The following is an 11,796-nucleotide window of genomic DNA, read 5'->3' as shown; positions in this document are numbered from 1 at the left end:
AACGTCTTCTTTTCTAGGTTCAACGTTTCTTTGGGGGTCATGTAGTTGGCTCGTTGCGCGTCTTCCATGTTTCCTTATCGTAACAAAGTACGACCCCGTCCGACGCACCAATCCACTTGTGGTATAACGAGATTGCGGCCCTAACCCCTTTACATCCGTAGCGGACTTCCAGCATCATTAAGTGGAACGTGCTAAGCCCGTTTCCTCAGCCTTAAACGGCGTGCATGGCCTTGGCAGATGCGATCCCCTCTCAGCTGTGCTGTCAAGCCCCCTGCGTAATCCGTATACTTGAAAAAGCACGATGTGGCGTCTGTTCCACTGTCTGCTTCTCGAGTCTTCCTCTCCTCACCATCTTCGCTCAACAACTTCTGGCTGGTACATCAGATCAGATTTGGCAACGATATACTACCTACGGGCGAAGCAGTGATCACAACCTTATTACTTACGACAAAAGCGCCTTGAGTCTCTGGCGAGACCGATCTACTGGCGCTCCTCGCTTGCCTTGCTGAAAAGTCAGAAGATCGATTCACCGCTACTCGTGGCCATGAGTGAAACCGACCCAACTCCCGGACCGCCCAAGGTCATCCACGCCGCGCTCTTCAAGATGGGCACCAGGTCCATGGCCGAAGCGTACAAGATCCTGGGCTACCACGCTCACCATGGCATGGACGACATCTGGGGCAACCCCTGGGAGAAGCTTGAGAAAGCCGCCGAGGCCAAATGGCCTGTCTTCGTTGGTCCCAACGCGAGCCCGGCAGCAGCCGACTCATCACCAACACCGAAACCATTTACGAGAGAGCAGTGGGACGAGCTCTGGAGCTCCTACGACGCGATCACGGACCTCGGGTCGCCCTTTGCCGACAACCTCGTCCAGGCCTACCCGGACGCCAAGGTGGTCGTCGTACAGCGCAACTTCGACACCCGGTGGCCCAGCGTCCGTTCTGGGGTGCTGAACGCGATCTTCCGCCGGTCGCTGGACCTTGTCCTGCTGGTGACGGCGATCACATCAGTCACGTCGACGCGGAAGCAAATGGTGAGGTTCTTCGAGGCGCGTCACCCGGCGAGATCGACGAGCGCAAGGCCCGGGAGGCGTACGAGCGGCACTTCCGGAGGGCGGGAGCTGGTGCCCGCGGAGCGCCGGCTCGAGTACACCATGGGGTCCGGGTGAGAGCCGCTCTGCGCGTTCCTGGGCAAGGAGGTTCCGGACGTGCCGTTTCCGTGGGTCAACGAGGGCGAGGAGTTTCGCAAGACCAGCGACAACGAGTATCAAGTCACCTTGATGAAAGGGTGGACTGCGATCAAGCCCTGGGTTTTCACGGCCTTGTCAATTGGAGTTGTGGCTGTGGCCATCAAATATCGGGCAGGAGTGGTGGCATACTCACCTTAACAGTGGAGTAGGATAGACAAGCGCTGCTCTCACACGGATGCAATTAGACGATCAAATCTACCGCGCCATCCAAGCGCGCGAATGTGCAGCATCGTACCGAACCGTACCGAGTGCAAGCGTGGCGCAAGCTTGGTCAATTGATTTCCTATGTCCGGAGTATGGCGTCCCGGAATGTTTGGAGCCACTAAGACACAGCCCCGTTCATGACGGCCAAGGGCCATCCTGCGACTTTTGTCCAGTTGACGTCTGGGCGAAACTTTGCCCTGAGTCGGATGACGAGGACGAGGAAAGCTGTTGAGTTGCTGCTAAAACATAGGCGATCATCTGTCAAGGCGGGAAAAGACAAGATCGGCGTTTGTCGCGGGAGCTGGCAGGCTGGCAGGTTGGCAGGTTAGGTAACCGCCGCCAACGCCAACTGCCAACGGAGCATGCAGCTTGGCAGGTGTTCTGCGAGCTCGAGGGTCAATCATTCAGTCACAACATTGAAGTGGAAGCGCTCCAGAAGAAATTGCCGCCGCGGTGGGTGTTGCTGTGCGATCGTTCCACCATAGCCGCCTCGTATTGCAATATCACCGAAAAGTCAAAAATAGCTGTATGCATCTCATTTTGAACAGAGTCTCCGCCGAGTCGCACATTATTGATTGATTGATGGATGATGGATCACATCTTCACCTGCTCACACATCGAAGTCCAATTGAAGATTGGGAACGGATACGGCGGCCAGCTGCGGACGCCAAAATTGGAGTGTAGATCGGCCAGCCTGGCAGTGGGTTAGGCTTTGCTTAGCTCCTTAGGCGGGCCAAGCTCTGGGCCAAGCAGCACGCTAGGCCAGGCTAGGTCAAATTGGCCCTGAGGCGAGGAGGCCCAGCAGGTTCTGAGCAAGAGCCCCAGGGATAAAACGTTGACCGTCGCAAAGAGAGCGAATCACACGGCCGGTTTAGGGCATTCATGCAAGGAACAGGGGAGGCCAAGTCCGCTGCAAAACTGCGTTGGCCCTGGTTTTCCCCAGTTTCTGGACCGAATGCCCCTGGCAAAAGCCGCCTAAAATGCCTTATCTTCGGTACTTCTACTGCAGGTAATGTTGCACTGCAGCAGGTACAAGCCCCCCTGAGCACTGAGATAAGCCGCCACGGATCGATGCGCTTGCCAGAAGCCGACGACCGACACCCAGACAGACACCCCTTTTCAACTCCAACATTTGCTCCTCTCTCCTGGGTTCACGATACAATGCCATGCATTGCCATGCCACTGCGCAATTGACCGATACGAGGACATCCGTCCAGTTGCATCTTTCTGCATAACCTACACGCTCATTTGACACTACACTGGCACGCTCGCACAATCCAATCCGTTCAATTGAGGAAGGAGAAATTACTGTACTGCCCACTGCCCACTGCCCTGTGCTCGAAGGCGATTGATTAGCTGCTCCTCCTTTGAACTCCATCGACGCTCATTTGCGACATCTCCACCCGAGATCCAGAGCAGGTACAACCGTTCCTTGACCTGCCGTGTTGTTTTCTCCATCTGAAACATCACACCAACTCCCGACTCAGTCGCCCTGCGTCCCCTGTCCTGTCATATTACATCAGACAGGCCTCCCTCGGACGGATCTTCTGTCTGCCTTTCCTTTTTCTGCGCGCAGCATCCATTTTCGAATTCGACGACCTACAGCAACGCCACACTCCTTTGTTATCGGGCTCTCGCTTCACCCATTGTGTAGACAGACGCCCTTTGCTTCAGTCGCTCTTTTTCTCGAAAGAAGTGGTTTCTTGGTTATTGACTAGGCTAGACGAGTCGTCAACTCTTTCCGACCACGACAAGCACCGCGATCGAGAAACATGCCGTTTTCGCAATAGATATCCAACATAATATCGTATCCATAGCACCTGCGGTGCTACCCGCGCAGTCGCTCATTACAGATCTGCCGTCGAGACTTCATAGCTTACTGAAGTACTCGCAATTCGCTCCTTCCAATCACTATTCTACGATCGAACACCGACAAGATGATGTCGCCATATTCGATCGTCTCAGCCTCTGCGCTGCTGGCTTCGCTTCTTCTAACCCCCGTTTCCGCCCAATTACACTCCGATTGTAATCCCATGAAGGAGGACTGTCCTCCGGATCCAGCTCTGGGTGCGGCACACACCTTCAATTTCAACTCGACACCACCCATGGGCGTGTTCAACACGACCGCCGGCACGATCAAGTACGACAAGGACACCGGCGCCGCTTTCACTATCAATAAGCAGGGCGAGTCTCCGACTCTGACCTCCAACTTCTACTTCTTCTTTGGAAGAACCGAGGTTGTCATGAAGGCTGCGCCCGGCCAGGGTATTATCAGCTCTATCGTCTGGAAGAGTGACGTGCTGGATGAGGTCGATTGGGAATTCCTCGGAACCAAGCCTGAAGAAGCATCGAGCAACTACTTCGGAAAGGATCGCCGCGACAACACCAATGCCGGCTACCACAAGGTCGACGGTGGCGTACAGGCTGATTACCACAACTACACCTCCATCTGGACCAAGGAAAAGCTTGAATGGTTCATCGACGGAAAGCTGATCCGAACTCTGCTCCCCGACCAGGCCAACAAGACCGACAACTATCCTCAAACCCCCATGATGCTGAGTATTGGTATTTGGGCCGGTGGCGATCCCAGCCTGCCCCAGGGAACCATTGACTGGGCCGGCGGTCCTACCCAGTTTGACAAGGGTCCTTACACCATGTATGTCAAGAGTGCCCGCGTGGAAGATTTCTCCAAGGGCACCCAGTACGTCTACGGCGACAAGTCTGGCAAGTGGGACACCATCCAGATCAAGGAGTAAGTAACGCCTAATTTTTATCGACTATCTGAAATAACTTGACTAACCTTGTTACACAGACCTGAGAAGGAATCAACGGCCGTGGAGAACATTAACCGACCCCCGCCCGAGCCTGAGAAGTCCGCCTCGGAGAAGTGGGATGAGCTGCCATCCAGCACCAAGAACGGCGTTTATGCCGCGGCAGGTGGTGTCTTCGCCCTGGGAGTTATCGCCCTTCTGGTTTACTACCTCAAGCAGAGAAGCAAGGGCCAGAAGGAGGCCGCTGCCTATGCCGCGGCGCAGGAGGCGGAGCGCCTGGAACTCGAGCAATTCCGCAAGGAGGGCCGAGACCCCGACGCCCTGGACTACGAAGCCACCGAGTACAACCCCGCCGCCATGGGCAAGGGATCTTCCGTCACGGCCTACACCGCTGTGCCCAACGACCATGACCGGAGCAACTCCTTGAGCAGTCTTACTGGCGCGCCCGGCCAGACTGCTGCCTGGGACCCTACCAGCGCTAGCGGCGGCCCTACTGGCGCTATGCCTCTTCTCGCTCACGACCAAGAGGGTGCCAGCGGCCCTGCCCGTAGCAACACCTTTGACGGGCACGCGCCCCAGAGCCCCTCCCAGTACGGCCATGAGCCTCCCCGAAGCTTGACACAGCACTGAAGCGCGTGAGCCAGTCGGAGCCTGTGGTTTCTTTCCCCAGGCTTCTGTGTGTGATGGATCTCTGCTGCTTGATGTCCGGTATATTAAAAGCAAAAGTGTTCTCTTGTCACGATGATATACGAAGGTTTTTCTCTTTGTCGCCGGGGCGGAGTAAATCTCGTTCTCCCGTTTTTCCCATGTAATAGACAGTGCGTCCGGGAGGAAGAGCGGGCTCATCATTTTGCTTGTGTATATAAATATATGTGGTCTGTGGTAGTAGGATCTGCCCGGTCTCTTTCCTTTTCCGAGAAAAACAAAATCATCTCGAATCATATATGGGCTATATACCCGTCCCTCTATCCTACGTACATAGAACGGCTTGATTTGAGAACTTGGAGTTGGGATTTCTTTGAGAAGTCATGTGTTCTGTGATCTCGCGTCGAGATAGAAGTGACCGACCAACTGAGTTATCTCTTGACGTCGTTCATTTTCGGTCTTTATTTTCGGTAGACTCCCCTGTGTGTGTGTTTGCAGCTATTTCGGTCCGTCGTCAAGAGGTGGACGAGCAGCCGTCAGAGTTGCCTCCGTCACGACTACCTTCATACGGAGGCACCGTTAGTAAAGAAACCCGAGTCGTCGGATCAGGCCGAGATACGCGATGACTGATCAACGGGCGGGCCCTTCCGCTTGTCTCGACTATTGGATGAAATAAGGGCAGGGCTGTCATGCAGCGAACGATGCGAAGGAGCCCGGCCCCCCACACTTCCTCCTCCAGCCGCATTGTGTATTACGCGTCCGATCGGAGGCTGCCCCAGCTGAAGATCAATTTTGATGCATCTGCCCGAAGTCCCACACGGCGCTACTATTGAGGCGCCGAAGTCTATTTCGACGTACGTACTGCACGCAATATTTGGCCAGCCCTACCAAAGCTGTCCGACATTCGACAATGTTCCCGGGCATCGGCGGGGCCTAGATGACTACATACGTCGGCCGAGATTATCTACTCATCTCGTGCGGATGTGTGAGTGGACCGGAGCGCCATCCGAAACTTGGGGTAGGTGACATCTCGCACATAGAGTTGATCATGGCGTGGGTGTAACGCCAGTATGTGTGATGAGAAACATTCCCGAGATAGGAAAAGGCGATGTCTGGCTCGATTGCCTAGACTTATATTGACCATTTCGCGGTTACTTCAAGCGTCACGGGAGGCATCCAGGTACCATGAGAGTGTCTACACGATAACGTGCCGCTTCTCTTACTGTTTCTCAACGCTGGCATTTTTGGAGAAGTTGAGCGCATACTTGAATTAACATATTGGAAAATGGAGAGATACTATGGGCTTGGCAAAAGTTACCCATATCATAAACTTTCGGGTCTTGAGTAGGGGACTGGAGCATTATGTAATTCACACTTTGTTCGTAATGATGTTGCTTGTAACTGGGATAAGAGCATCCTGGGATGTCTGTAAACAGAGTTCGCTTGGTGGGATCGTCCACCCCTTGGTGTTCAAAATGCAACAACCATGTCCCAGATGGCGCAATCTAACCGAAGGACTGGCTGGATGTTTTCAATGTATCGGGCGTCGTATAATATGACCTGATTGCAACCGGGACCGTCTGCTTTTGCTCGCGGAATTAGCTGTGATATCCATTCATCTAATACGCCCGTGCCCGCCAAGCCCCAGCGATGAGAACTCTTAATTTGACTACCACTGCAGTTGCCCAAACACGCCCCTTCACTTACGATGAACTCCGCTTCAGTTACATTTCAGCACGGAAGAGTTCCCAGCAGCTTTGCTGGGGCTCCCATCTGTAATGAAACTCGAGATTTTGATCTACATGAATATTGATACTTCGACCTGAGGCTGAATTTAGGGCCTTCTGGCGCCTGCCAGCCGTGAAAGCATACGTCACTTATGGGCCTAGTCGAGCCAGCGGATCTTAGTCGGAAGCCAGCCTGCCAGCTAGCCGGGGAAAATACACTACAGAAGCCAGGCTAGTGTTGAAGCTGCTGGGTGATGTGCAACTGATTCATCGTCGAGCAGTCTTGTCACAACAATGATGGAATCAAGTCCTCAAGGATTGGTAAAGAAATCATCATGAACCGTGCTATTTATTTTAGCGATTATGGGAGGATTTTGGGTCTATTGTCGCTCTTGTCAGCTTCATAACCTACTAGAAATGGACTTTGCACTGCTGCACATGTATTTATCAACTCTTGATCATTTCAAAAATCTAGAATATATCGCATCCTCCATTTTCTCCTGATCTGACTTGTGTGTGGATGAATCTCTGTTCATCTTCATCGATAGACTCTCCACGCCATGCAGCTCTCGCACCTTCTCAACCTCGTCCTGCTGGCCTCCACAGCCAGCGCCGCCGGCGGCTGGGCTTGGGGCCCCTGGAAACATGCACGGGGCGTGCAGCCGAAGAGCAGCGAGACGAGCGAGGAACAGCCGCAACAGACCTCATCCGTCGGCGTGTACCCTACCAATTCGAAGCCCGAGAAGTACCGGACATACCCGGTGATGTCGCCACCGAAGCCGAAACCCTCGACGACCACGACCACGATCGCGGGGAGCAGCCCGAGAGTACGTCAAGCGGCGGGAAGCAGCCGTATCCGCAATCCCCGCACTCCACCGCCACTGTCAAGGTGTACGCCACCGTCTCCGAAACTCACGAGAAGTGCTCCACGTGCGGTAGCAGCAGCACCCAGGGGGAACCGAGCACGACTGCCGCTACGGTTACTCCGTCTGACACCGAGCAGTCTTCGGCGCAGCCCGGTACCACTACCACCGCTGCCACTGTTCCCACATCGGCTGAGACGTCGACGACGTCGCCCGAAGCGTCGGAGGAGCCCAGCAGCACCATGGCCGCGTCCTCGTCGTCTACTCCGCCGCCGGGGACGCGCTCGACGGTGCATATTACAGTGACGAAGCATCGCACGACGACCATCACGGTGCAACGGACGCCGACGGCGTCGACATCTACTACGACGGTACAGGCGGAAGAACCCAGCAATTTCCCACAGCCGGGCCCGGATGTTGAGAGAGGGGCTCGGGGGTCGTAACTGAGACCTCAGTTACACAGAGGACTGCTGCCTTGGGAGTGCACTTTGCAATGGTATCTGGGTCGAAAATACGCCACAATAAGGCTGTCCGAGATCAAATGCAGAGGTATACAATGCTGGATGTTCCGAAAGCATTCAATTGAACAAGGCTTGATTGAGTTATGCTTGAGTTCCCTAACATAAAGAGACAAGTAGAAAAAGCAGATAACTAGGAGACCTTTCCATCATTCAATGCAGCGTGCTCGATCTCTGTTGCTTGTTGTTTCACCAATCCCAAACAACCCACTGGTTGGGCAAAATGAGTCAACGCACAAAACCGAGAAAAGAACACGGCAACAGGCGTTGGCAGATTCGCAGTTTCGCCCTCACTGCGAAGCGCTGCGTAGCGATGCAAATCCAGACAAAATGAATGGCTGTCAGGAGAGCTAGGCAAACAACCCCTTTTTTGCCCAACTCTCCCCCACTTCACCCCTTTCGGCATCAACCGCCACCACCCACCCCCTCCCCCTTCCCCGGGAACCACTCACCCGGCAAGTCCAAACGAACCAATTCTGGAGCATCCAGCTTACTGCTTGCAAGTCTGCCAGTTGACGTGCAGCTGCTGGGTGAAGGCGACGGTGGCGTCGTCGTCGGAGATCTGGCCGAAGGCGCTCGAGTTGGTGCTGGTCAGGGCGATGCGGTTGTTGATGTTGAGCAGGCCGGTCTGGCCGCAGGGGGACCAGATGACCGACGTCGTCGGGATCTTGTCCTCCTTGGTGTACACCTGGCCGCCCTCCCAGACGCCGCCGCCCGAGATGGAGGTGCGGGTCGTGGTCTGCACACAATATCAATGGTTAGTAATGAAGTCTTCGCCTTCGTCCCAGGTAGCGGTGGAAGGAGAGGAGACGGTGAACAGTATAGAAGGAATTGGGGAAGAGGGTCGTGGGGAGGGGCTCGTAAGAGATGTTGGCAGCAGAATAAGACGTTTTGATGTCCCCCGGTGAGGCGAGAAGATAACAGGAAGACAGGAGGCGAATATCCGTCTACTTCAAGGAAGAATGGTGGGAATGGAAGGAAGAGGAATAAAAAAAGGTAAAGGTCCACGTACCGTGGCCGAAGCATCCTGCGAAAAGTAATACGTCGACAGGAAGGTGCCCGTCACGCCCTTCTCGAGCTGGGCGTACCCGTGGTAGGTCGAGTCGACCAGGGCGTACTGGAAGCCGCCGGGGTACTTGAGGTTGAGGTGGAGCTGGCAGTTCTTGGTGCGGTCCCCGACCTGGGTGCCGGGCCCGATGTAGGTCTGGAAGCCGTCGAAGCCGAACGTGATGACCTGTGCAGAAGTGTGAGTAGTGGGCAGGTGTCAAGCAGCTGCTGGCAGCTCTCTACTGGGCATTTACCCCTGAAGAGCCGAGGGGGGTCGGATGGGTTTGAAAGGGGGTGGGGGATGGAAGGGTGAAGGACTTGCAGTTCGGTCCGGGGAGATGTCGGTGGTCACCGTCCCTTGGGGACAGCCGTTACCGGAGGACGAGGAGCTGATGATTTGGATGCTGTCAGGCGAGGGAAGGTCGCCATCGCCGATGATGCCAATAGGGTTGGCGGCCGCGAGGAAGGGCAGAAGGACAGCGGCGTAGGATCGCATTGTGAGAGAAAAGGGAACGGGTAGCGGTATTAATGTAAGTATATGTAAGGAGTTCGTTCGGGAGAATGGAAGATGCTGTGTCACAATGCTGATCGGTAAAGTTATTTGGTGTCGAGCTTGCTGAACGGGAAACGATCGACCATGATGGGTGACATCGGAGTGTATTTATATTCGCCTCGCTTCTTAGATAGGATGTCTCTTCATGTAAAACCTAGTGCTACGTTCCAAGGCCGTGTACAATATTTATCCATTACTCCTCCGCGTCTACTTGCTTTGCTCGTAAGGCGGTAAGCACCATGTTCCCTGTCTCGCACAACGAGCGCATGCATAGTCCGATGCTGACAGGAGCTGAGGAAAGTTCAGGTCTAGAGCGTGGCTGCTCGACGACCATCGTGACATGTCGTGATGCAAGCGATTCGATAGCCAGCTGGAGATGGAAAGGGAGGCGGCGCTAGCCACGGTAACGACAAGGAATTAGATTGCTCCCTGCACAACGCAAAGAGGCGGGTTCCACTTGGCTGGCGTTGTCGGTGCGGAAAGCACCTCATTTGGCTGAAGACGGTAAGAGAGAGAGAGAGAGAGAGAGAAGAAGGCAAGTGAGGTAACCCATCCGAGCTGGTACCATGGCGGCGCTCCAACAGCTGCCGTGGATTTTGCGGTTGAAGTGGAAGCGAGCAGCTTTAGATGAAAAACATATTAAACAGGTAGATATAGAACGACGAGAACCTGGCTCGAACCTGGCCTGTGGGGACATGTTCTTTAAATAGAAACCGAAAACCTATGACAAATCGAATCTTTGGCCCAGGTGAAGAGGGAGAGAGTATTGTGATATACGTTGTTAGATTATCTATGGTTGGCCGTTCAACGACTGGACCGAGAAAAGGTGGTACGGTGAGAATAGGAGCAACAATGAGAGAAATGGTTACTGTCTTTGCGTGTATGTAAGTAAGTGAGGTGTGGCTCGATATCGCGAAGAAAACGTTGCTCTAAGGACGCAGCACGGCGTTCGACGGGACACGATTGTTTCCACACCGCCCCGAGTGTGAGATCTAGGTCCGGCCTGTGGGTCAGATTGCCATGAGTCTGGGTCCGCAAGGTGGCATTTGATACTATTTTTGCCTCGGATTAGGGGTTCTGGTAGATTAAGCTTAATTGTTCTTGCATGGGCCATGTGACGGCCAGCTGGGCTCATCAGAGGGTTACTGGAGGGTAGCAGTGAGGCATACTCGGAACCTCTGGTCTGGGCTAGCCTGCGTTCAACAGGGGGTATCGAATTAACTGTCGTGGTTCGGCTCGGGCCCGGGTGTGTCGATGAGAGCTGAGTTGAGTCAGGTTTCGTGTCTCCTCGACATTAAGCGAGCCTTACGAGCTGAGACTCACTATAGAGCGTCGATAGTGGGAAACAATCGGTACTACTACGATATTCGACTTGCAGAGGAAGAAGTTCGGTTCTTTCCGCATCAACACCGCATTGGTAAATGTTAGGTAAGACAGCGGAGACTCGGTGATCTCGGCCCAGGATCGCCGCCGTGTATCGTTGGGGTTCCCGCCATGTTACGGAGAGGAAGTGTAAGCTGTATTTGGTAAATGTCCGCTCTAGCCAATCGCTGGCCCTAGAGGCCCTTTTAGCCTCTTTGCCGAGGCTCAGGGGTAATCTACATGGCATGCAAGGATGACCGGTTCGTAAGCACTCTCATCTCATGGTGCAAGGGTACACCATCGTGTTCCACCGCAGCCTTCAAGAAAGATGAGAGGGAAAAGCATGAGCTAAAAGGATCGACCCATAGCCCCAGCACTGTTTGAGAAGACTCCTTGGTAATACCCGGCTGAATGGTGCGCATGCGGGTAGAATGGCCAGAACGTTCTGACGCCAAACTACACGAGACGTAACCTGCCATGGCATGGTAACCTACCTCCGTATGCGATTCCAACTCGGCAAAGAACCCAGCCCTCTACATACATAGAGATGCGACCAGGTGTGGAGTTATATTGAGCCGATACTACCCCAGGCTGACGAACGGGCCAAAATTAGAAGCAGCACATAGGGTCCTTTTAGGGTAACAGCGCAGATGGGGAAGTGTGGTGACAATCCTCCTTATACCGACTGGGACGAAATATCACCTTGCAGGATGCGATTCGTTGAATGGCATGTTCAATCACCCCGCAGTTGTCCAGAGTGGCGGGGCACGCCGATCGATAGATGTCGTTTACACAGCTGGGAGGATGGGAATTCTCGACGTGGATCAACCCTCAATAGGGAGTTGCGTGGCTTGGCG

The 11,796-nt window shown here is 54.2% G+C and overlaps 4 protein-coding genes across 4 annotated transcripts; 3 read left to right on the top strand and 1 right to left on the bottom strand.

The window, feature by feature from the left end:
• Positions 1 to 544: 544 nt before the first annotated feature.
• Positions 545 to 1,168, top strand: PG997_010077 (uncharacterized protein; the record flags this gene model as incomplete). The annotated part of the gene is made up of 1 exon (XM_066814392.1): positions 545 to 1,168. One exon carries the CDS (start codon positions 545 to 547, stop codon positions 1,166 to 1,168), a length of 624 nt encoding a protein of 207 aa, XP_066666354.1.
• Positions 1,169 to 3,390: 2,222 nt separating this feature from the next.
• Positions 3,391 to 4,854, top strand: PG997_010076 (uncharacterized protein; the record flags this gene model as incomplete). The annotated part of the gene is made up of 2 exons (XM_066814391.1): positions 3,391 to 4,205; positions 4,266 to 4,854. 2 exons carry the CDS (start codon positions 3,391 to 3,393, stop codon positions 4,852 to 4,854), a joined length of 1,404 nt encoding a protein of 467 aa, XP_066666353.1.
• Positions 4,855 to 7,116: 2,262 nt separating this feature from the next.
• Positions 7,117 to 7,902, top strand: PG997_010075 (uncharacterized protein; the record flags this gene model as incomplete). The annotated part of the gene is made up of 1 exon (XM_066814390.1): positions 7,117 to 7,902. One exon carries the CDS (start codon positions 7,117 to 7,119, stop codon positions 7,900 to 7,902), a length of 786 nt encoding a protein of 261 aa, XP_066666352.1.
• A 565-nt stretch (positions 7,903 to 8,467) lies between these two features.
• Positions 8,468 to 9,520, bottom strand: PG997_010074 (uncharacterized protein; the record flags this gene model as incomplete). Its single annotated transcript, XM_066814389.1, has 3 exons — positions 8,468 to 8,716; positions 8,990 to 9,211; positions 9,377 to 9,520. The coding sequence occupies 3 exons, from the start codon at positions 9,518 to 9,520 to the stop codon at positions 8,468 to 8,470; spliced, it is 615 nt and encodes a 204-aa protein (XP_066666351.1).
• Positions 9,521 to 11,796: the final 2,276 nt, after the last annotated feature.

Source organism: Apiospora hydei, assembly GCF_038363865.1.
Source record: "Apiospora hydei strain CBS 114990 chromosome Unknown utg000007l_segment0_segment0, whole genome shotgun sequence".
NCBI lineage: Eukaryota > Fungi > Ascomycota > Sordariomycetes > Amphisphaeriales > Apiosporaceae > Apiospora > Apiospora hydei.
This window is presented reverse-complemented; position numbering and strand designations above follow the sequence as displayed.